Below are 25,636 nucleotides of genomic sequence, written 5' to 3'. Positions count from 1 at the left end.
TCATGGGTGAGCCAGCCAGGCTCTGAACCTGTCAATGGTAACTTACTCCTCGGATAGCACGCCAAAGACTTCAATAATGACATCACCCAGGCATGGGGGTAGAGGATAGGAGTTGGGGCGGGGGGGTAAGGGAGAGCTGAGAGACAGGCCAGCTTTCAGGGGTGCGAGCGCGGCCCTTCAGAGTACTTTGGAGTCCCGCTTGACGAGGGCTTTGCAGCTGCCTGATACCGACCATGTTGTTCTCTGCGTGGATTGGCCACAGAAGCCACCAGGGTGGCTTATCAGATTTATTGAGGCTTAGCGGTTGACGTTCAGAGAGTGTATGTGTGATGAAGTGTGTGTGTGCGGAGGTAGAACCGGGTGAATAGGGAAAGGGTCATCCCTCTAACAATCCACTCGTCCCAGTTAAATTAGACAGCACCCTGGGGTCTGACAGTGAAGAGGGAAGACTTTGCACCACCCCTCGCTGGAGTCCTCAGGACTTGAGCCCAGCGAAGCCCTTCTGTAGCTTCTCACACACAAAATCCACCTTTTTCTTCTTTTTTGTAATAATACTGTTGTGGTCATAGTCGGGAGGTGATATTAAATTTGACAGAGCTGTACTTATCTCACCATGTAGACCTACTGTATTTTATACAACGGGCAGCACGATCAAATTCTGTGCTGCCTAATACCGCAGTCCGTCTGCATCCAATTGGTACGTTTACCACAAACTAATAGGATGTGGATATGTTACCTTGAATCGTGGTGTTCTTGGAGTAGAAAGTGTGCACCGCAATCTTGTCTCTGTCAGATTTCCCAAGCTTAAGTTTCAGACACACACTTCAAAGTCCCTCTAATGAGTGGAAAAACATTGCCGGCTCCTGCACGACATTAAAGAGTGCCATTTTTTTTTTTTTTTTTTTTTTTGTGCTGCATTGTATTTCACAAGCTTTCCCTTCCAAATGTTAGCAACTCATTTTCACCTCCAGCACAAACAAATAGTGAAGTATCACCTATTGTAGCCATGTATCAAAGGCAGCATTTGTTAACAATAAAATGCTGGTTTGAAATGGCTCCAACACACATTTCTGTGCTCAAATACCGGCCAACATTTTTTTATGCCACAAAAATCAAAAAGGGGAGAAACGGCTGGGAGAGAGAAAAGGCAATACATAAAACGTGTAAGGGAACTGCCAGATAAACTACACGAAACATCTCTCAGTTTTATTTAATTGCTCGATCGCAGAGCCTTTGTTCTTGCCGCTGTCATCTTTTCAGTTATTTTTCCATTTTGATCGGCACTGTGTTGTTTGGAGAACTTGGCCCCTATTAAAAGCGTATCGAATTTGGGACGTGCTTCCCAGCCTCCGTAACAGATATGGAGAATCGATAAGAGCATTACAAGACTGTGACAGAATGGCCCCCACCCCCGCTCCTCTCATGTCTAAAAGGATGGCAATGTGACAATAGGTCTCGCTCACACTCCCGAGATCCTACCGAGGACAGATCACATTATCTGTTTGGTGGCATAATCGGACATTAACCCTTTGGTGACACTCCGGGGCCGAGCGTGGTGACCGAGGAGGAGGCTTGATTAATAAACCTTAAACGGATCCAGCCAGCGCATGTTTAAATACACAAAGGCACTGGCGTGTTGCGTTTCTGTTACAAGTTATTTTGACAGCAAGTTTCTGGCCCCATCAGTATCTGTTTCTCCACGGTCTCAGTCGCCTGAGCCGCATTTAGCTCCCTCAGCATCAGTACCAATTCCATTTAGGGGTAAAAATGTAAAAATTCTCCCTTGACTCATTCCCAGGTGGTGTTTGTGAGGGAGAGAGAAAGAGAGGAATAGTTCAGAGAGACATACAGAGAGACGGACAGGATAAAAAATGAGCACTGGGGTTTGTTCAGGTTCAAGATGCATTGTGTCTGTTGGCAGCGAGTTGGGCCAACATTGTTTGACGTTCTACCCCGAGTGCGTTTGTGAGCCTTTGAGGGCTTTATGGCTCGGTGTGACTCTGCCGCCAATAGGTTCCAGATGCCGCCGGTGTGGGAACCGGGGAGTAGAGTGAGAGGGGAGACAGGGAAGAAGCATAACCAGGTGTGACCCATTGCAATCTGGGATGTTCTCCATGGATATTCAGACTAATATGAGTATGCATGTGTGTGCGTGCGCCGGAGAAACGGGGATGAAATGTGTTCTCAATCTGACGTTGGACAGACAAACAGACAGGTAGACAGAATTGTGGACACACATATACACTCATACTTTAATACGCAGCTTTTTGTTGTTTTTTTTTTTGTTAACTGCATACTTCTTCACTCCTGCAAGTAGCCCGTGCACACACCCTCTGCCAAGGCACGGAGTTCATGGTCTGAGTCGCGTTGTTCAGCACATTTGCTGCTGGCACCGGTAAGGTCCGACATATGGCAGCACTCTGAGCCTTCAAGCCCAGCTTTGGGGCTCTGAACAGAACCTGCCAGCTCCACAGTGGCCTACTGTAAAGGAAAATTGTCAGCAGGACCATTTAAGGTCCCAAACCACAAGCACTGATAAATGTCTGCATTTCTCTATGTAATTACCTTCAATCCGGTGTCCCTTTTCCAAGAGGCCAGGAAGGAAACAACAGACCTTAGAACAGCAACAGAGGGAGGGAAAAAAAAACAGAAAGGCTCTGAATGCTGGCTAAATGAAGTATGGTTCTGCTGTGTGTGATTTAAAAAAAAAAAAAAAGGGGTTTTGGAGGAGGTGGGAAGAGGTGGAGCTGAGTTCAGCCAATGTGTTTTTCATTTAAGTAAAGGTAAAATATACTACAGGAGAAATTTGCATTGGCTGAAAGTCTGCAGTCACTGAGGACAGTATACGTTGAACGTTGGTTGCCCAAGTTCATTGCAGGTTTTCGTTTTCTTGTCAATGTCAGTGTGGTCATATCATAGAGACCTCACATGAGTGAAACAAAACAGTGAAAAACAAGATCCAGGATGTCTGCAAGAAAACCAATAGAAGGTTTTGTTTTGTTATTGCTCTCACATGACCTCAGCAAGCGTATGAAATGAGAGCATAACAACATGTGTGTTTCATTAATGTCTGATCTGCAGATTATTTTTTCACAATTAATCGATAAACCGTCTAATAGATACATTTTTTAGACTGTAAAATAAATTAGAAAAATGTGAAAAATTCTCATTACAATGTCCCAAAAAGCTTCTGTCCTTTAAACCCAAAGTCCCAAGAGGCTAAATTTACTGTCATAATCGGTGAATCAACTAAATAGCAGCTGCGGCTCTGTTTTACATAAATACCGTAAAGCCGTTATCGTACATGTGATATATTCTTATAAAAAGTCACAACATCCAGTCATGTTCCAGTAACATTTCTATTTCCACACAGACTGTTGTTCTAAAAGCACACTGCTCCATCGCTGACCAGTTGTTTGTAATCTAATACGTTAATTAGAAGAAAAAAAAAAAAAAATTTGGAGTAGTATAATAAAACTGCAGAGAGGTGTTCTCAGTTCGGGTTTGGTTTCTCTCTCGCGTAGAAGGCAAAACATCAAACCGTGTTGCTTTAAATTAATGTACGCTGAGAGAATTAATTAGAATAACAAGATTATGTCACAATCCCTCAGTTGAAGGCTTTATTTTAGAAATAACAGCGGTGTGCTATCCAAAGAAAAACTTTTCCTGTGTAAAGCTTTTTATAGCAAAATAGTACCTGCTCCTGTTCTCACAGGGCTGCTACTGTTGTCGATAATCCCTTCCTCTTCAATCCATCATCTGCAAAATAAACACAGGCCACCCCCACCTGTGTCTGACTCGGAGGGGTGAAGGCCCGTTAACCTGCTCACACAGGCCACCGGCTCGGGCTGCAGATTCCCCGCCTCTCTGTTTAGATTATTTCCACGGAGGCGGGCGACTCTCTTGTGTCACTGATAAGAGCGCAGTAGGGTGGTGGCAAGAGGGTCAAACCACAAGGGGAATAAAAATCTCTGGAAAATGCCGGAAAAAATATCTTTATCCCCTGGAAAAAAAAAAGTACTTTTACCCCAAACTTCTTCACCATGGCACAAGGCTATTACACTGATAGAAATTCTTCTCCCTCCTCGACAGTCTGGCCCTGAGTACGCAAGGGGCCAGAGTCTTAGCCACATCTCAAGCTAATTTACAAAGATCCCGAATTATTCTCTTATCTTGGGCTTTAAAGGTTGTAAGGTTGATTAACAAGGCTCTGTCCTGTTTATCAGTTTGGGGCTGGGTGTGGAAAATAGCCTGCGATAAGTGCACAGACCATTAAACATTCTATTTCCCCTAATATTTGTCGGCAACCATCTGCTTAACTGATCTCCCTTCACTTTAATTAAAAGGGATTCCCGTCTTGTTGGGGTCATTATGTGCTGGCGGACGCCAGGAGAGGGGTTTGTGATGAGTTCAGCGTTCCCTCTGTCCCTGGGTTGCCAGAGGGCTTTTTTCATCCTCCCTTCCACCCTCTTCTGAGTTAACCCCTTCCTGTCCTGCTGCACTTCCACCTCGTTATTTAGCGGGTGAAGCAGACTAAAGAGTTAGTGAGTCGAACAATTCTCGAAGAGATCCAGTGTGTGCTGGTGCAAACTTTTCCCTTCACTGGGGAAGTGTATAGATATTCACACTATCTCCCTCAACTCCGGGGCATGAGACTCTGGCTGTAATGGTTTGATTTGCCCAACACTAGTTGGATCGATGCGGCTGTTTACAGTTTCTCCCTCTCTCATCCCTTTTGTCTTTTTTCTAATTTAGTGTTCCCAAACCATGGACAGGGGTCTGAGTCTGTCTGCTGTGCTTGCATCTTCGCCCTCCTCCCCGCTCTCCATCACTGTCCATTGATGTTTTTCCCCTCTCTTTCTTTTCTCCTCTTCCTCTCTCCTTCCTTGGTTGGTCTTGGAAAAAGAGCTGCATGCCTCCACACTTCTGGACAAGACTGATGGCTCGTCAATAGCATTAGCCAGCATTGCAGGCCTCACTGGTGTAGAACCAAATCAATAAGGCCCAGTAAAAAGTCTTATACGTGTATGCGGTCCATCCCAGCGAAGGCTCATGTTACCACAGATGAGTTTTTACAAGAATTCAGGAGTCACCATCTACTTTATTCCTTTAATTCTACATTTCCTCAGCAATTCACCAAGATTCATAAGTGCTTTCGCTCACAGTCCTCCCGTCTCTTTTAGTATAATTATGTATTGTATCCAGAAAGTTGAAATAAATGTCTCTGTTCAGTGTTACATTAAATATGGAAATTTAAATTTAGCAGCCCTGGATAAATAGCGGTGACATATCAAATCTTTTCTGCTCCTTTTCCTCTAAATTCTGGTAATTTACCTTCTAATTATAGTGTGCAATTACAATCAGTTAGTCCTCAATGACAATTGATTTCTGCCCTCAGTGCAGTAGCTGGACGGTGTGTGTCTAAGTGTGTGTGTGTGTGTGTGTGAGCACATTTTTTGAAGATGAGTCCCACATGTTGGAAGAAACAAAAATCAGGATTCACATCTAAAAAGATTTGAGTGTACATACAGCAGTTTACCTGCCTGATTATGTGTCTGCATCTGTTTTCATATAGAAACATATAATGATGTTCATGAGACTTAAGAGGTGCACATAGTGAAGAGTGCTGCAATACTGGCTGCTGGATGTTACTGGTCACTACTTCAGGCTACCTTAATTGACTGCTCGTCTATTGATATGGCTTATCGATGTAAGGAAGTTTGTCTAAAGGTGAAGAAAACTTAGGACCAATGTTTGTGTGTCTCTGTGTTCAGTAGATGTCTTCCTTCATGCTGTTTTGTTTGTCTAACACCTGTACCTCCCAATCTCTAATTTGTAGGGATGCATGATGTGTGCAATGAGAAAAAAAATTATATTATTGTTGAAATCGTAGCCAATAAATAGAGCCGATAATAAAAATTAAAACATCGACTACAGTAGGTGGCGATATGCACCTTTTGGAGCTGGTTTGCGAGGAGAAGAAGAAAAAGAAGAAGTACAGTGCTCTGTTGTCACTCTCCTGATGTCAAACTGCTGCATCTGGTAGAGCCACACGATGCAGACTAGAGAGCTTTACACATGGATGTGTAATGTAATGTGATGTGGATGTATTTTACAGTCTCAGAGGACAACAACATGACTTAAATTTCGAAAAATAACTTCTGTAAGAGTTCACTGAGGAGGGTAAACAACACCTCTCATTAAAATGCATTGTTATTATTATTGTATAACTGTGAAATAAACCATCTTTGCTGAAGGTGTGCATAAACAGGTTGGGATTGTCTAATATATGTTATTTTTTTTTTATAGTAAAAGACAGTGAAATTATCAGTTGTCTTGTAGATATCAGCCATGATAAGCAGGTAATTATTGGTTAAGGGTATCGACAAACAAAAATCCATATAGTGCACACATAGAAAATGTGCATTAAAAATCACTTAAGCAACGGGTATTGAGCAGCAGACTGAAACACTGAATTAAATTAAATTATATTCTATCATATTATATGCTGCTTTTATGCATCAGCTGTCTTGTTTGGTCGGTGATGTCCCCCGGGTGTTCAACTTTTAAAAAAGCTTAGTGTAACTCTGCTGTGTTTTTTGTGGAAAGTCAGACACTGTTGGTGAGGTCAAGGCACTTTTAACCAGCAGAGAGTGTGTCTGTTTTCTTTAACTGACTAACAGTAACATTAACTAATATCTGTAGATTCTTTCTAGCTAAGGACAGCAGCTGATTTTTAACAAAATTTCCAATTTGACTATAAAGTTCTACACACGGTGTATATATGCAGTCTTGTAAGTTCGTCTGCTGTGTCTTTCCAGCTTCTTAAACCGTCCGTCGTAGAACATTTGCATGTTCTCTTTGCGTTGAAATCAGTTCTGACAGCACTGGCTTCCCTCCACAGTGAACAGGCATGCAGGTCTGTTGAACTGGAGACAGTACATGCTACCTGTAGACGTTTGCAGCCGAAACGCTTTGCAGGTACTATTGGCTTTCAGTGAATTCTTTTAAAACAACCTCTGGAACATGCTGCTGTGTCTTAGTCGCTTGAGTTTCACTGCCGCTTGTGGCTGGAAAAGAGAGCTGTGCTCCATTTATTTGTCCTATATATTGCACTTGCCCCTAAATGTGAAGGTGAGTGTGAAACAGCGATTAGTCATTTTTATCCGTGAGGTACAGACCTGCACAAATATACGTTTCAATAAGCAATTTGATATCTTATAATAATGAACACTGTTTCTTGCACATAGCATAACATTTCAACCTAAACGCTTAATAACAGAAGCAGCACGTCATCGACGGACTCTACGTCAGACAGACAGACAGACAGACAGACAGATGGACTGATGGACATCTTGCCCTGTCAAGCTCTCCACCCATGCCGGCACCCTTCTCCAGTTCAGACACAACAAAGCTCGCCCTGGCTGTTTGTCTCTCCATGTTCTCCGACAGCAGAGAGCTTGTGCTTCTCAAAGGTCAGCGGAGGGCCAGTGTGTTTGTCAGGCCAATCGATGACCTGCCGCCGTCAGAAACAGGCTCAGTTATGTAGCGGGGAGGTCAGGCTAGTGGCGGACAGCGCCCACCGCCTCCCGGGTGCAAGGGAGTGTATGTGTAAGTGTGTGTGTGTGTGCGTGTGTGTGTGTGTGTGCGCGCGCGTGTGTGTGTGTGTTTAATATGGGTGGCTGAAGATATTTGTGAAAAGTGGGGGAGGATCTTTTACTAACCCTGCATATAATCAATACCATCCAGTGCTATTATTCTGAAATGTTGTGCACGTGTGTATGTGTGCGTGCATGTTGTGCAGTTATCAACAATGACAGGGGGATCAAGGAACTGGTGTGTGACAAAGAGGAATGGTGTCTAATTCAAGGTCAATAAGGCCTGTGTCACTCCTTTGCTTTCACGGAGGGGAGGGCGGAGGCGTTATGTTCCTGTTGGCTACCAGAGCAAACATGACATCCCTGCTGGAGCTCATATCAATTTGTAATTTGACCTCCAGTCACAGCAAATGATGTCAGTGCAGGTCGCTTTTGCAAAAATGACCCTGCATTTGTCCGTTGTCGCTGTCAATTTCTGTCTTCACTGTCACACCGCTGTTCTGTGCTGAAGCTTTTTCTCTTTGACTGATGTTAATATTCATAGACGTATTTTATTTGCACACATATATGAAAATATTGATGAAAAAGAGAAAAAACTTTCTCTTTTAAAAAAATATATAATTGTATCATAATTGTACTCAACCATCAAATTTAAAGTACATCTTAATAATATTACCTCCTCCAACATAGAGCTTTGACAAGTGCATTTAATTTAATTTCAGCGGCATATGATCAGACAAAGGTGCTCTGTGTCCTTTGTTTCCCTCCTTCAGTGACCATCTCACTAATTTGCCAAGACCAGCAGCACCTTCTCTTCATGCCATTACATCTTTTAATAACTCTATTAATCTAATCGTCCACTAATTGGTCAAGATAGCCTTTTCCCTGGTGATTTTTATCAAAGGGTAATTAAAGAGCCCGGTAAAACCTGCTGAAATCACAGTGTCTTGTTAAAATGGCTTGATTGACACATTGTCTCAGGGCTCTGTATATTTTTTTTAATACATTACAGAGAACAGTTTCTTGTCAGGCTATTTTTCTTTAATAAGATGTTCACAATAACACAATTCAGCGGTTATAAGTGCAGTTCCTTCACGTTTGAATGAAATGCGATGACAAAATGCCAGTGACTGATAAATCTTTAATATAAAAATTGTACAAGAATTCTGATACAAATTACAAGAGGTATTTGGACAAAATATGAATAAAATTCCATTTACATCCCAAAACCCTTATGCATTTTATGCAAAAACCATAGACAGTTATGATACAGAAACAAATACAAGAAAGGCAAAAAAAAGGAGAAAAAAAAGAAAAGAAACAAGAGTCTTTTAAAAAGAGGACCACTTTTTTCCTCCTGTCTGCAAATGGGAAACACCTGTTTAGGCAACATACAGTATTCATGAGGCTTCCAAATCACCATTTTGACACCAAAGTGTTATTTGCAGTGCGACTGTGTAGCCATGCAACGCTGTCGAGTGCCAGTGCCATAACACAGGCTTTTTAAGACACGGACACAAATGCATTTGATACACAAAAACAAGAGTGAGGAAAAAAAAAATCTAAATTCACCAGGTCTTCAAGCTTATTTATATTTTAAGACTGTAAAATATAATTGGCACAATGGAAAACATTATATGGATTTACAGTATGTTTTTTTTTGTTTTTTTTTTTGACATTTCACAGGTTCCAGTTTAAATTAATGAGGGTATTTTTTTTTAGAATGTAACACATGAGACTGAAGCATCTATACAAACCCACGCGTGTGTGTATTTTTCTTCTATCTGCATATTTCTTATGTCCCATCAACACGTTTGAATCCCACTTTGTTCCATGAGCTACATTAACTGGACAAGTTTGCGTGCGGCATCACCTCTCGTCCTCGCCGCTTACACCTATTGTACTCACTCGCTCTGTGACGTGAAAAAAAATGGACAGTGATTAACAGGTCAGAGGCTTCAACTGTTTGCCTTCACCCTCTGCGTGCTATGTTGAATTACAGAATAATTGATGCTTGAAGCTCGTCTAATCAAATATTAAAGATTCACTCCAGTGGTCTGGGGCCAAAGAGGTGCTCTAAGTGACGTGTTCCTGCGCATCCACAGCCCTGGTCACTAGGTAGCAGAATACACCTGGGCCCATGTGGTTGGAGGAAAAAAAAAAAAAAAAAAAAGGACAAGGATTGGATTGGGGGCTTTCTCAGAGGAGAGGGGGAAATTGGTGGTCATTTCTCAAAGGAGAGGAGAGTGTAGGGGAGAGGGGTGGAAATGCGAGGGGTTGCTCGATCGCTCTCCAGCAGGCAATCAAGAAGAAGCTGGCGATGAGTCCTGGGGAGTCCTGGCCCTGCTGCTCTCTTGCTCTCTCCTCTCCCTGTGTTCTTCGCTTTCTCCCCTGCCTTGTTAAGTGACTGCCGCGAGGCTCCGGCCAGACCACTTTCTAAGCCATCTCTCCCTTCCCTCTCTGTTTTCTCGCCGTCTGTCTGCCTGGCTATGCTGCACGGTCGTTTGCATGTTTTTCTCAGCTCTGTTTCCAGCGTCTCGCAGCTCTGAGCTCTGCTGGCATGACCAGCACCGTGCAGGACTCAGAAAGCAGCCCGTAGGAGGTAGGAGAAGGGTGTTGTGAGAGAATCTGTTCTATGATATTCAGTGCACTTCTGGAGAGGTCATGCACTGTAGCTGCTGCTTGAGAAAAAACGGACAGCAAGGAACAGGACGTAAAGAAATTGTTAAGAGTCTACAAAAACAAGTCTGAAAACTTGTTTTCTCAGATCACGGAGGGCATAGAAGTTGAGGTTATTTGGGCAGAGAACATTTATGTTAAGATAACATTTGATATGTATGTAAAGCTGTCTTAATTCTGAAGGGTTCAAATCAATTTTACGAGCTTGCTGGTTTTTTTCCCAAGGGTTTTCTTAATTAGTCATTGTCCTCTTTTATGAAAAACTGTCTCAATAACAATCAAAAACACGTTGGACTTCCCGTGCCTGACTCAGTATGCGCTCACACCACTCTCCATAATGGAATGTTAGCTTTCTGTGTTGTGGCAGCAGCTATGATGTTAATGCTGGATGGAGAGTTTCATTTCCTGTGCTGAGAATACTCTTTTCTCTGCCCCCCATCTCCTCCATCACTAGAGGTTAACAAGTCATCTAGTTCTTGTCATCCTCGCGGCCTGTAAGTAGAAGGCATATGTGAGTGTGCGGCACTCTCCTCCGTGTGCTTGTGTGTGTGTATGCTTTCGTATGGTTGTATGTTAGAGAGACAGCTGTCAGCAGGGTTCCTAGAGTAGCACTTTTTTACTTCTGCCAGAGCGAGGGCCGGGGGGATTGAATGAGTGAATGAGGCAGCGAGCGCCTCAGTGAAACCCACTCCTGGGAGAAGGCAGGGGTTCCTGTACTCAATTTTCCCTTCACTTGGGATAAACAGGCAATTACCCATCCCTTTTTCCTATGCCATGGCCGTCCGGTGAACTTAAGCATACACTATTAGTGTGTGTCCCTGTAGGACCTGCGCTGTGGGGTGTGGAGGTGGTAAGTGAGTGGCGGGTTGAAGAAATGGGTAAGGCGGTTGTTAAATGACTGTGCTCTGACAGACAAAGAGAAAAACTGAATGAGAGCAAGGAACTGAATTGAATTGAATTATCAGCGACCCTGAATAAGAATAAGCGCGCGCAGAAAATGAAAAGATGAATTGAATTCAGCCAAATTGAATGAGTCAAATTGAATTGTTCGGAGCACACCGTCTCATTCCTGTTTTTTCTTTCCCTCTTTCTGTCAGTGTCACAGTCTCGTCAGCAACCTTGGCGTCTGGCAGTGTAACGAAGTGACAAGTGAGTTATTAGACAGAAGAAGCTGGAATGGCAGGGACGCCTCCAGGTAACGGAGAAGCAGCACATTTTTAATGATCGTTGCTGTCATCCTTTCCTCCATAGTCAGCCTTCCACCTCCGCAACCTTTCCATCAGCCTCAGCTCTCCGTCTCGCTCTCTTTATCTCTGAGAAGAGAGGACTGAAAACTGCATGTATCATATAGGTGGAGTCTTAAAAAAAAAAAGGGGGGGGCATGAAATATTTCACGAGAACAGGTCATGTCTATATTGCAAAATGGCATATATGAAACAAATGGAACTCAACACTGTTATGGATGTAGGGTGTCGTGAATACTGTACAGCACACCACATAACACTGCATATTTTTCCCTCTGTGTGTAGCACCAGTCAAGTAAGAGAAGATCTTGTTGTATAGTAACACATGGCAATGCTAATACACTGACAAAGAAGTCAAACTGAGGAACAATCTCTATTTTTTGTCTTTTTTACAAAAAAATATTCTTATACTGGACAAAAAACATTTCCATGAAGATACATCACCCACCAATAAATACCCCTTCCCTTGGCTACTTTTGCCCAGTTACTGGAAAAATTTGTACCGTGAGACAGTTGTGGACATGTTCAAAATGGCTGCAACCAACAGCCAGAAAAAATGGTAAGGTACATTTGTTGTGGACAGCAATGGAAACCAATACCAAAAATATCACAGCAAAACAATTAAGACTCAAGTGCATCATATTAATCCAATGGGGCATGATTTAAGTACAATGTCACACTGAAGAAAACTATTTTTTTTTCTTAAGCAAACGTTTGTGTTTTGGTCACAGTTGAAGGACTATTTTCTTCTTTTTTTCAATACTACGGGGCAGTCATTTTTCATTAAAATGCCTTTTTGAGAGAACGAACATGAATCTTTGCATTGATAACTTTGTTTGACAATGTCACAATAATGCCATGCTTTGCACAGATTACCCCACTAAACCTCTGACGTTATTTTTGTGATCATTATGGTAACCATACATAAATAACTCCTTAAACAAGAAGAGGAGAGCCTTTACCAATATTTAACACCTCTTTGCATGTCAAACAGCAGTTTATATTCAGTCACATCTGGATTTGTTTTGAAGCGAGACACTTTGTAGACACACTCTGAATGCGTTGTTTAGCGATGGGGGAAGATCTCAGGTTTTGTTCGGGGGGGGGGGGACGAGATGTTCTCTGTCGTCGGACTGTGTTTTAAAAATGAGCATGCGCAAAAAGAAACTGGCACAAGTATTTTTTGAAGGTACTGTCATTTCCCTTGGCACTGTAGCCGTCAATGACCCCAAACAACACCTAAACTTACCATTGCAAAAGTCCTCATTATAATAATATTACACATCCCCTTGTATAGATGCAAAGTGCAAAAACTGAATTGGTATACTAAAGCTCATAAACATAACAGACAAAAAAAAAAAAAAAAAAAAAATCAATAGAAATACAGAGAATGATATCAGTGTAGGAGCCTAAAAAAGCATGCCGGCAACCTCTGAATATCTAACAAGTAGATAAAACAAGCCACATGATATTCTTTTTTTCCTAGGACTCAGTTTAAAAACGTGTCTTTGAAGCTAACATAAATGAGTCAAGCTAGTAAGATGCTACCTCTGTCTTGCCTATAGCTGGAAGTATTGTACTGGACTGTAACATAAAACCATAAAGAGAGAAAAAAAGAAGCGAACAACCATCAACACAACTCTTTTACACCAAAAGCCTCTTGGGACATTATTTACAAATGAAGCTGTCATGCTTTTGTAAGGGGTTCATTTTAAAAGCTATCATTACACAAATACAACAAGAAGATTTTTCTTTTTTTTTTTTCTTCAATACTATCATTTCTGCAGGCAAAGTCACAAATAAGAGTTTGAATAGATTCTTTGGAGACGGACATAAAAACAAAGTGGGGACACGTCTGAAAGGAAAGATGGAGGGGCTTATGAAAAAAAGAGAACCGGAGTTTTGTTATAAAGCAAACTCCATGCTCGAGAGCGTCATCCTGGTCTTCCAAAGACGGAAAAGTCAAAGATCACAATAATAAACTGTATTTAGAGTCAATGAATTTTTATAGAGGGACTTAAATGTCTTGCAATGACTTACAGAGGATGGGCAGGAGGCATACAGGCATTCAGCTTGTATTTGATGGCCCTGGGCTGGGGTTAAAAGCGAATTTGAGGAGGAATAAGGATGAGGAATGAAGGGAGGAGCGGGCAGACTGACAGCAGGGTAGAGTAGCAAGTCATTCTTTAGTCTATTATTGTAGAGAAGGGCATGTTTTTATGGAGGTTGGGGTTCTGAGAGTGTCGGTTACGGCTGCGCACAGAGCTGAACACCATGTTGCAACCGGGGATTTTACACTTGTGCATCTCGCGCAGGTGCACAGTCTTGTAGTGCACACGCAGGGTCCCTTTGTTGCTGTACATTTTGTGGCAGATGTTGCAGAGGATCCCACTGCTGCCACAGTTACTGCCCCCGGTGGACGAAAGGAGGAATGGTGAGGAGGAAGATTCCAACCTCTCGCCATGTCCTTCTCCTCTTAGTTCTCCAGTCTCATCCCGATGCCCCCTTTCCACCCGCCCCTCGGCATGCTGGGAGCAGTCCTCCCCTTCGCTGTTGCCCTCTTCCTCATCCTCTTCTCCCTCCTCCTCCTCCAGGTCATCCAATAGGATGCCTTCATCGCTGCCCTCATCTGACTCGTGTGAGGAGTGGACACTGCTGCTGGATTGAACACTGGATGTGGTGCTCAGGTCCAACACCATGTAGTCCTCCGGCTGGCCCCGGGAGAAGCCGTTGGTGTGGTGGTTTTTAAGGGTTTGGTTGAGAGGATGGTGGGGATACTCGATGCTCATGGGGGAACGGACACTGTGGTTCAGGCCAGTGGGCCCGAGGCTGGCACCTCCGAAGCCCATCCCGGCCATAGGGTCCAAGCCCATGTGGTGCCCGGCGTAGATCTTGGCCAGTATCTCGGCTCGCAGGTCCTTGGGCAGTGGCGTGAGTTGGGGGTCCAGGACAATGTCGTCCAGCTCTTTGGTCAGCAGTTTGCGGTGCAGGTTGATGTTGGAGCTGTGCCTAATGTGAGGAGACAATCAGAGTTGTAAATCAGAATGCTGCCAGTGTGTGAGGAATTTAGATCACCTCTCAAATTTAAAATATTTTTTACTTAAAATATATTTTTCATATTGTCTTAATTCAGTTAAAGGGTACTAGGCTACAAATACTCTCAAAGAGCCACTACATGTGTAATTATTGTTACTATCAGTCGGGGTACACAGACAGTCACGCAGAGAAAGAAATTCCCCCTGCAGCTCTCCACAGAAAAGTACTCGAAGATTGCACAGAGAGAGAGCATCCTGCCAGTGTTTACCGCTGTCAGCATGTCTGCACTGCACAGCCCTCAAATCCAATAGACTCTGACTCAATTAAATACTCCACCATATTGAATGGGAGTTTATCAATTGATTCGAGCTGTGGTAATGTGATAATCGAGGGGAACTGGATAGCATATTAGCACTAGGCCCTGACAGCATTATCGCATTCGTTCCCTATTGGAGGTGGCTTAATCGAGCACCTCAATGAACATGTCTTTATGTAGCCCTGGATTTAATTAAGATGGGCATTTTTCCCCAAACACAAGGCAAACTGTATCACACAGTGTGCTACAGCCGATGAAGGAAACTAAGTGGAAGTGCCATGCTTAAGCTAAGATAAGATTAGTGAGGATTTCAGTTAGCGTACAAAGCCATGCTAAAGGATGCAAGGTGAAATGGGCTTGGAGAATCTAATTCAATGCTTTTTTTTCGCTCCAATTTCACAGTTGCCAGGTTGGAACACAAGGGGACCCACTGCACACATGTCACACCAAAACTGCATAACACAGAAAGGAAACTTAAGCAACTAATGACCGATGTCAAATATGACATACACACGGCCCATTCCTCTCATATCAGGTCAGCACTTACATCCAATAAGAATAATATGCAAACACTCAGTGCCTTTAATGTGAGGGGGTTTCCATGCAGGGAGGTCACATGTGTGTAAATTAAATTTAAAAAAAAGAAAAAAATAAGAAAAGAAAACGGTCATCCTTAGCAGGACGGGCAAAAATGGAGTCACAATGGATAGTAGAGCTTACCAGCAGTGGCAGGGTTGATGCAGTCAAAAAGGGTCCCTTTCCTTTAATTATTTACTTCCCTATCCGACATTGTCCTGCAAGAGGTAAAAATACATTCATTTGAGGGACCCTTTTCTGTGAACCAGGCAACCAGGAGCCCGTCCACTCAAGCATCGTCAGCATTGAGGAGAGAGAGCGTGGCAAATCGATTGGCCGCGGCTGTCACTGCGTGTGTGTGCGCGTGTGTATGTGTATTTGCGCGTGCTTATGTCTGTTTGTGTGTGTGTGAGGGTAAAAAAGAAAATATACTACTTCCATATAGTCGGACTTCGATCAAAAGGACTATATAAATCCTTTGTTCTTTTTTATCCTTTGATATAACAGTTGCACCCATATGGTGTTAGCTTATGGCTAAAATATGGGAGTCATGATTCAATTTCTGTGGTGCTGTATCCCTGTCTAGACAAATACATGTGTGGACGCTTGGCTGTGAGAGGAAAGAGTGTTTTAAGATGGTCTGAAATATGCCTAAATCAGGGATCAATAGCGCAGCAATTTTACAGAGATGCCAGCCGACGGGCTCTGACGTAAAACAGGGCCACATTTGCTCAATTAAACCTGAAGTTCAGGATGCTGTTGATGATGCTCAGGTAGGCAGGTCCTTTGCAACATGTCTCCATCTCTATAACAACACCTTCTCACTGCTAATAAGCTCTAATGGCTATCTCAGTTGTAGATATTAAAGTCAAACATGCTAAATATCATGCAGTAAGTAGTCTGCGCTAGAGCTACAGTAGCCATTTTAAATACTCAAAATGCACACCACATTGTTAGAATATTACAACAACAAGATCTGATGAAAAATATTCACATTTTTATACTGCAGTCTTTCTTTAAAATCTATGTGACAGATATGTAAAATGGAAACAAAAGGGAAGAAAAAAGTCACTTCATGACATTTCATTTCTAATCATTTGGAAATGATTTAATCTGAAGAGCTAAAGAGGAGAAAAAGAGCCCAGTTTAGGATCATTTGCATAAATATTATTATTTAACTCTTGTGTTGGCATCGCCTCCCTGCCATAAATAATCAAAATAAGTCAGCTGGATCTACACACAGTGGGCATAATGCACTTATCCCTTCATTTATCAAATTTAGACTTTCTGCCCCATTTCCCACTCCTCTCCATCCCTCCACCTCCATCACTCCACATCAGTACGCTCTATCTTTCCACCCCCAAACCCAACTCCTTAGTGTGCGTCCCCCCCAACACCCCCCACAACCCCTCCTTCCACCATCTCTGCCTCCCTGTTGGCCAGTAATGTGGCTGGCAAACCAATTTGACAGTCTCATCTTTGCCCAAAAGATGGGGGAGGCCTCTAGAGAGCCCATTTTTGACTGTGCAGAGGAGGCAGAGCGAGAGTGTGCCTGTCCCATACGGCGTTAATCATCTTTAGGTTCATCTGATGGCCCTTGCCCTTGTTTCTGTGTCGGTGTGTGTGTGTGTGTGTTTGTGTGCGTGTGTGCATGTATACGGGTGTGTTTGTTGTCTAAATGACTCATAATGTGTAAATGAGATGGAAGGCTGAGTGGTATTAAACTGACATGAGTGGTTCTTTGTCTTGCCTGTCATTCGGGGTGTATTATGAGGCTTTGGGTGTAAGTGGGAGGACAAGAGTGTTTGTAGCATTTATCACTCTTTGTCACCGTTATATCTACTTTGCATTGTTTCAACAACAAAGATCTGAGGATCCCTGAAGTAAGTGAGTTCATAGACATCAAATGTAGCGTGAAAACATCTCTATGTACAACATTTCTTGTTTTTTTCCAACTACAATTGTATTGAAGTCTTGCAGAAGTCTTGAAGTGTGCTTGCTTTGGTTTATCTAAGAATAAAAAAATAATTTCCCTCATACTCTGCAAAATTCATCACAAGAAAACTGCCAACGATAAACCAAAGGGGAACTAATACTACAAGTTTCTGTGTTTTAATCAGCGGATATTTTCAACAGGGGTGAGTGGCTTTTGCTAATATATTCTCTCTATAAGCAGCATGCCCTTTGTTTATAAGAGACAAACAGAGAGCTGATTGTGAAGCAGCGGAGCTGGGCCCACATGCCGTGAGGGGACCGAGGGAAAGCGAGGAAGACGGAGAGAGGAAGGAGAAGGGAGGAAAGAGACTCTCCAACATAATTAACCTTCACTCTCTCCGTTTGCAGTGGCCCGTGCAGGGACCACGGGCTGCGCACCGCTGCACCATGGGAATGTGGAAGAGGGAGGACACCTACTATACTTTGCCGTAGCGACATAGGAGCAGGTTAAAATGTTTGAGTGAAGGTTGAAAATAAAAAAGAGAAGCACGGTACACTGATAAAAATAAGATAAGTATGGCGAGTCTTGTCAACGGTTTAAAAAATATGATTAACGAGGCCAATAATGGTGATGATTACTGGTACGCGCGTCTTTCCAGCAGTTAATCATGCAGCTTCTTCAACACTTCTGCCGACGCTGCTCGCTCCCCCCAATAAATATGCAATCATTTACCTCCGTGCAGCAGGCGGCTGGGAGGCTGGGAGAAAACACCCCGCTGTAAAACCACACATACACACACTCTTAGCGTTGGTATCTGTTTTACACTCAAAAACACACACATTACATGCTTGCTCAAGGGCACATTAAATTATCCCTTCCTGGATTCCTGAGTGTGTGCATGTGCAGTTTTCATGTGTACTAATGTTTGTGTGTATAAAGTCCTACGGTCTTATAAATAGGGCAGGGAGCCAAACTGAACAAACACCAGTGATACTTTTTTCCGTGGCTGCACATTTTCTGACAATGTCATTGGCTCTTGGTTGTTTTTCTCTGTAGATCAAATGACCTCTCCTCCGTTTGCTTCTTCACTTTGATACGGGAGCTTTTGATGCTGGTGTCTGATGGTGTGTTTATGTGCCTTTGGCTTTTCACTCGGTCAATGGACTAATCAGATATGCCGAGGTACCTCCCTATTGATGGATGTCAACAGCTGTTTGGGAGGTTTCGAGAAGAGGATGCCAGGCAGGGCGCCATATTAAAACGCTGCTCTAGCATATATTATTCAGCTGTAAAAACAAAAACAAATAACCACTGGTTTGCCTTCCTGTTATTATTATTCAATGTGGTTATTTTTTTATTAGGTGATATTTTTATCAAACCTTTATGTCTGAGGTGAACCAAATAATTGCTGCTCCAGTCACTGACGGCAAAACATCTAATTTGGAATAAGACTGGATTATCTAATTTACTTGTTCCAAACATTCTCATCATAATTTTTCTGCAAATATCTTGGTATCTGCAGTTTCTTAATCTAATCAGAGCAAATGCTTTTATGAAAACAACTAAATTATATTCCTATTTTATTGCCACCATTACACTCAAACATACATTATGTCATTAGAGGATTATCCAGGGACAGATTTGATGAGAGCCCATCTCGTGCACTGACTCGCCTCAAAGCCCCAGGATTCCTCTAGCTATGCAGTGCCCTTCTTTCTGTTGTTTTGTTCCCTGTTTGAACCAGCGGTAGAGTAATAAGTCCCATATGCTATCAGGAATTTATCCCCCCACAGAAAAAGTATGGAAACAATAGTGTGCTTAGGTCTCACCCACCCAGAGCTATACTGTATCAAAGACGCATTATGTTCACAGCAGCAATTGTCCCTCCTCGCAACAAAGTTATCCCCATCTCCCATATGTTCTGCCACTTTACATGTTTGAATGGCATTTATGTGCCGGTGTTTTTCTCATCACGGCGTCGAGCTATCACACACTCACACATCCAAGCTGACACTGGAAGACACTGAGCATAGGAAGAGTTCATGTTGCGGTGTTACCTTTTCTACGGTTGAATCTTTGATCCCTCTACGCCTGTCTAAGGCGCTCCACTCAGTCCTGGCTTTGACACTAAACACCTGGCTGCATATTTGTGAAAAATACAACTTTTCAATCTCTTTTGTTCTGATTCGTATATTTTGTTGTTGCCTCATTTAGTTTTCCATTAGCCATCGTGGGATCATGACAGCAGATTCCAGAATGAGGGATCAAAATTAGATGAGTGACAAAAAAGCGGAGCAGCTGTAGAAATTAAAACAGTCTGATTCATAGTATCTAACTCGGCACCAATACAAATCTGAGAAAAATCTGCTGATTACAAATGTCACTTAACTCTTAGGTATAATTCCTATCTACTACTGAAATCTTTTATCATGTTGAATTTCCCTATTAGTGCACAGTGGAGCTCTCCTCTTGCTATTTAAAAGTTCAGATAAGGCAGGTAATTGTTGATATCCAACAACAGTTTCACATCATTATGAGACTAATTACAAAGAGATAAAAGTGTGTACAAATAATTTTCTCTGTTATCTATTTGAACATATCCTGTGTGTCTGCATCTGTGTTCCCGTGTGCACAAGTGAGTGTGCATACATGTGCATGAACATGTTATGCTGCAGGCCGGTCATGCCTCGGGCTTTCTCTTTTCCTAAAATTTTGTCTATAGAGGTGAGCAAATAAACTCATTGGTCAGTACACAACATCATGCATGCTATTGTAAAAGTTAGCGCTAGTCATCTTGCTGCATTTGTTGGCACAGCTGTGTCAAGTACGCAGCTGGGCTGCACTTTCACTACTGCTAACTTGTTGTCCCCCTCCCACATCTTGTCAGATAGAGTCCAAGAATCACCTGCTCTATTTACATGCTACTAATGAAAAAACTGTTGTACGAACAGATGCCACCAAAACAACTAGTGTAACAAAAGACTTGGGGGTTGGAAAGGAGCAGTGAGTTACTGCGGAGAGAGGTAGCAGTGGTGGAGGAAGAGATGAGGAGGGGCAGAGCCAGTGTGTGGGTGAGACAAAACACTGAGTAAAAATATACAGCCCCCTCTGGGAAGATTTGTTTGCCAATTGGATACATGCAGTATGTTGCAACGTGCCCTTTATTTAAATAAAAGTGTCACTTGTCATGGATGGTACAAGATATATATATATATATATATATATATATATATATATATATATATATATATATATATATATATATATATATATATATATATATATATATAGATTGAGGGAATGTATAGTTTGTGCCAAGGGCCATTTTACATGTCCCCGCTGTGTGACTGAATAGGTTGAACACTAGCAAGGGAATATTATTTTGTGCATTACTAAAGCCTAAAATTTGAATTTCCATTCAGCTGTTATTTATTTGATTATCTTTCTCTCCTAACAGTGAAAGAGAAAATTCTACCTTTACATACAATTGAATGCTGGCCAATTTAACTTCAGAGTACTCCCATGATGCAAGACATTGTTGTTTGAAATCCCTTAGGAGAGCCTGTGCTAGCCCAGGGCACAAGTGATCTTATGTACCTCCAGCATGTGTTATGGCATCAATCTGCTGCCACTGCTGCTACAGTATATATATTCTGCAAAGTGAGTGTGTGGGACTGATACGTGCTAACAAGCCCAGGTGAGTATGGCTGGCCTCACCTCCTAATGCGCTAATAAATGCAGTGGTTTGACAAACCGCTGTCAATGTTAATATATGCACCCTCACCTCCATGTGACAAGGTGAGGTACTGAGGGCAGGTAAACAACACACTGCAGCTGCAGGGTTGTGTACGGCCTGGTGCTTGTTTGAATGTGTGCGCATGGATTTCGCATCCCGACACCCTAGTCTACTGAACTTTGACTTGACAGGGAGCAGATGTCCCTGAATCAATTCACTGTTGAATTAGCTGACAGATGTGAAGTGAAAGCTATCCAGGTAGATATCATACACTAATGGAATACTGCAGCTAAATCTTGTTTTATTAACATGAAATGAAAAGGCAAAACTCTTTAAACAAAATGCGATAACCTAATATTTTTAAAACTGCTATATCTTTCCAAAAAAGTTGTATATTCTGTAGATTTATGTCGTGTAATTCCTTCAATCTTAATAGATCATAATCATTTCCATTGAACCTACCTGCAACTGTAGCAATTACATTGAAATAAAATGATTGTATGACCAATCTGTAGCACTAACCTGTCTCTGCTCCTCCGGGAAGGGAAGGCAGCGTTGCAGCCAGCCACAGTGCACACATGCATCTCTTTGAGGTGCACATTCTTGTAGTGCAGTTTCATGCTATAGGAGCTCTTGAAGCTTTTCTTACACACATAGCAGATCTTGGGGTCAGGACTTGAGCATGGGTCTCCCTCTGGTGACTGAGAAGAAGGGAATTTGGGTGGGCTGGCACCGTAGCCCATTGAAGAGATGAAGCTCTCATGAAGAGCAGCCATGCTTGCAGCAGCGGCTGCAGCCGCGGCCATGCCTCCATTATAGAGGCCATACTGGCCCATGCAGAACATGTCGTAAGTAGGATCGTTGAGTTCTTCCTTGATCTTGATAGGGGGCTGATGAGGCGAGGGTGAGGAATGACCCTTGCCCTCCATTTCCTTTCTAAGATCAACTTCCTCACCACCCTCATCATTCTGTTCCTTGTCCAGACCCCTTCCACCACTCATGTGTTTTTGCTGTTCCTCCACATCTATCAGCTCATCACGGTAGAACATCTTGGAATCAGAGGTTTCAGATTCATTCTCAAAGTCTCTCTCATGGTCCTGGTCCTCAGAGGTGAAGCTGTCCATACAACGTAGATCGCCGGAGCCTTGAAGATCATTTCCACATCTGCTGTCACTGCCAGTCCCTTCCCGGCATTCGTCTTCGCTCTGTCTCATCATGCCTCTCAGAGCTAGGCCAGGGCTCATTTCATCTTGGGAAGGAGATTGCTGCCCACTTCCACCACTGTGGTTCCCAGTACCACTGCCACCATTGTTGTTGCTGTTACAATTACCATTCATTTTGATACTGTTGTGAAGAAGAGATGACTGGTGATGGTGGTGATTATGGTGGAGGTCATCATCGTCGTCATCATCTTTGTCGTCGTATTCATCTGCCACATCAATTACCTCCTTCTCAATCTTCACTGGCATGCTAGATTTACGAGGCTTCTTTTTGGGCGTGGGGTCTGTGTTTCCCGTGGTGACGTCGTGATTGGCACTATGTGTATGTAAGCGATGGGACATGGGTCCTGCTTCTGACACATGAACATTATTGTTCGAAGCCACAGCTGCAGCCAACATCTGCTGCTGTTGGTCCATCAGGGTGGTGCTGTTGGTGGTGGTGGGCAGGATTGGGCTGGTGGGCAGTGACACTGGAGGACTGCAGAGGTCCGCAGGGGACAGTAGTGTACGGTAGAATGGGGGCACTGGCTGGACCGGCTGCACTGACTTCAGGGTGGGGAACACCAGTGGGCTTTGCAGTGGTGACTGAAGCATAGGGTCCACAGGTGGAGTAGTAAAGCCAAGTGGCGGCCTTCCAGGGCTGGTGAGTGTGAAGCCACCATTCTTGGTGCTTGAGATGACAGGTGTACCAGGCGCTGAATTGGCACGAATGAGGTCCTTGTCACGGTTATTACGCAGCATCGGCATGTGCAACCGTGGATTGGGATTGGCACTGTGGCGGTTGCGGCTGCGTAGTGAGCTGAAGACCATATTGCAGCCTTCAATGGTGCAACGGTGTTTGATCTTCAAGTGTACAGCATTATAATGTATCTTAAGTGTACCTTTGTCATAAAAGGTTTTGCCACAAGAGTTGCAGCACACACGACCCTTGCGTGAGGTGGCTCCCATGCGGCGCATGCGATGCATCTTGGAGTTAAAGGAAGCATGACTGATGGTTTTAGAGTGCTCATCCTTTACGAAGTGGTGGTGGACCTGGTGTTCATTCAAGCTGTTGGATTGTTGAGATTGATTTTGGGACTGCTGTTGGCCTGCCTGCTGTTGCTGCTGGAGCTGTGTCTGCTGTTGCTGCTGTTGTTGCGCCTGCTGGGTTGAAGGGGTCGGTGAGATGGGTGATGCCCTGTTGTTGGGTTCTGTTTTAGGTTCAATGTTGTTGTTAAGGGCTCCCAGGGCTCCGCGACTGGGGCTCTGGCCTGTACGAAATGGTGACAGGGACACTTCTGACTCGCTGGTGTCCATTTGTTCACCTTGGTTTGGCAGGCTGGGCTCCCGGAGCCGGAGAGCAGACTGTTCCATAGGCAGGCCATTGGGAGGCAAGCCTAGCATGGGGGCAGACACTGGGTTGATGTACTGGAAGGGCAGGAGAAAGGCTAAGCTGTTGGGAATATTCTCAAAATGGTGAATGCTGGATGGGCTACTGTTCTCCAGATGTGTCAGGAGCCCTGGGCTGCGGGTCCTGTTGTTGCTTTCAATGAATGTCCTAATCCCGGAGTCTGTCTTGGAGGAGGGAACTGTAACTGCCTGACCTTCCTTCTCCTGAATGGCCATCAGCTCCACAATGGACTTGGTCTCACCAAAGCGTAGGAACTGCTGCAGGGTGATGATCTCTTCTTCTCGGGACATGATGGTCCAGCGGTCCAGCACCTTGCCTGCAGCATCCTACATGCCCCAGAAGAGACAAAAGAGAAGACAGAAATACAAACCGTTATTGATTGTGCATAATCAGTGTGGTCAAAGGAGAACATAGAGCAGGGGTTAGTTTGTGAGGGCAAGCTTTTCTGCTCATGAAATTCAGAGGCTCCTGGAGCGACAAGTAACTAACAGAGCTTTGTTGAACCATCCCTCTCCACTATCCCTCTTTGGCATCCACTTTTCACTCATTTATTTTTGTCTATAAATCAGCCCTGCGAATGTGATCTTTAATCACATAGTGATGAGGGTAGGCAAGAGTTTAATTGAGTCTCAAGCAAACAAATAAAAGCACTGAGGTGAGGCGATTAGCAGGTCTCTGCAATTTCTATTGAGTGAGACCAACAAAAAAACAGCTTTGTAAAAGATTTGAACTCTTGCTGGTACTCCCTCTGTACATGAACAGTACCTAGAGATATTTACAATATTGTCTGAGCAAGGGAAAAATGTCTCACAGAAATAATAGAATCATTATTGTAAGCCATTAATCGCACCTTGGTTGGCGGGCATTTTTCTTAGTGTGTTCCATCCCTAAGACTGTGAAATGCTCAAGGGAGGATGGAACTGCTACACTGTATCAGGGAATGGCTTTGGACAGTCAAAAGAAAAAAAAAACCCTCATGTTTATTTAAGGTTGTGTTTAAGTGCCTTGACAGTGCCATTGAGCTTGTGTTCCTTTTATTTTACAGGCTGCATATTTATCATGCTTCTGTGTTAGTGAGGTGTGAAGGATATATGTATTTCCTGTGTTATGTTAATATTAATAATATGAATATGTTTGTATGGTTTTAAAAGATGCTAAACTTGTTCCACCTTAAATATTAATGTGAAGTACTCTGTAATAAACAACAATGCTGTTGGGGACACTATCCATTTTATTATATAAATATTAACAACAGATTGTTTATAATAATCTTTAGCAGTTCAAGTTCCTGTATTTTTGAAGGCTTGGGAATGTTGAGAAAGTTTCCACTCTAAGAGTACAGAAGTACTCCAATGGGACTTGGGCGTTATTGCAAATAGAGAACTTTACTTGGCTGGCATCTTTTGGAAATGTGTCATTAATGGCTGAAAAAGAAAAAATGAAAACTTGCAAATGTGAACATTTAAAAACATCACGAGATGGCAAAGGATTCTGTGTAAAAGAATTTTGGCAAAGCCTGAAAATTGACTTTGTGTTTGAGATACTGAGTTTGAGGCAATGACCGCCTGACCCAGTGCTCTTGTCCTCTTATATGAACCCACATCTCTTCCAGCTTAATAGCACTGATGACAGAACTCTCAACAAAATTATCCTCATCCAGTAACTGCTGGCACTGCTCTTGTTTTATAAGATGGTGTAGTATGAACACTTTCGTGAACGAGATAGAAATAGATAGAGAGAGATACAGAGAGACAGAGAGACATAGTGTAAATACTTCATTTCACACACTGGTTCCTGGGGGACCAGGCACAAGTTACATCAAGGGAGAAACACAAGCGATGACAATTAGTCACAGTGAAATGGTAACATTTCGTATGTGCTCCTAGCTGCTGGCATCTATAAAAG

At 43.0% G+C, this 25,636-nt stretch overlaps 2 protein-coding genes across 28 annotated transcripts in view; one reads left to right on the top strand and one right to left on the bottom strand.

Moving 5' to 3' along the window:
* LOC119029961 overlaps positions 1-25,636 on the top strand; it is a 157,550-nt gene that overhangs the window by 68,081 nt on the left and 63,833 nt on the right. For 5 of the 23 annotated variants that reach the window (XR_005078546.1, XR_005078548.1, XR_005078541.1 and 2 more), the window contains one exon: positions 11,375-13,486. The exons of 7 other annotated variants lie outside the window; for them this stretch is intronic. Coding sequence is in view for 9 of the 16 variants with exons in the window: in XM_037117961.1 (XP_036973856.1) it covers positions 11,375-11,415 (41 nt within the window). In the remaining 7 variants the exon portion in view is untranslated. Of the gene's footprint in view, positions 1-4,755; positions 5,175-11,374; positions 13,487-14,115; positions 14,205-25,636 lie in introns of those variants that run through there. 11 more of the 23 variants (XR_005078513.1, XR_005078524.1, XR_005078533.1 and 8 more) reach the window with 6 other exon arrangements.
* The window catches only part of bnc2 (basonuclin 2), a 161,436-nt gene continuing 149,435 nt past the window's right edge, over positions 13,636-25,636 (bottom strand). For 3 of the 5 annotated variants that reach the window (XM_037116991.1, XM_037116835.1, XM_037116921.1), the window contains 2 exons: positions 21,644-24,057; positions 13,636-14,530 (listed from right to left, as the gene is read on the bottom strand). In XM_037116991.1, coding sequence (XP_036972886.1) covers positions 13,708-14,530; positions 21,644-24,057 — 3,237 coding nt within the window. In that variant the 3' untranslated portion in view covers positions 13,636-13,707. Of the gene's footprint in view, positions 15,668-21,643; positions 24,058-25,636 lie in introns of all 5 variants that reach the window. The other 2 variants (XM_037117147.1, XM_037117063.1) reach the window with 2 other exon arrangements.

This window comes from Acanthopagrus latus, chromosome 1 (genome assembly GCF_904848185.1).
Source record: "Acanthopagrus latus isolate v.2019 chromosome 1, fAcaLat1.1, whole genome shotgun sequence".
Classification (NCBI taxonomy): Eukaryota; Metazoa; Chordata; class Actinopteri; order Spariformes; family Sparidae; genus Acanthopagrus; species Acanthopagrus latus.
The sequence above is the reverse complement of the archived record's forward strand: the minus strand, read 5'-3'. Positions and strand labels throughout refer to the sequence as shown.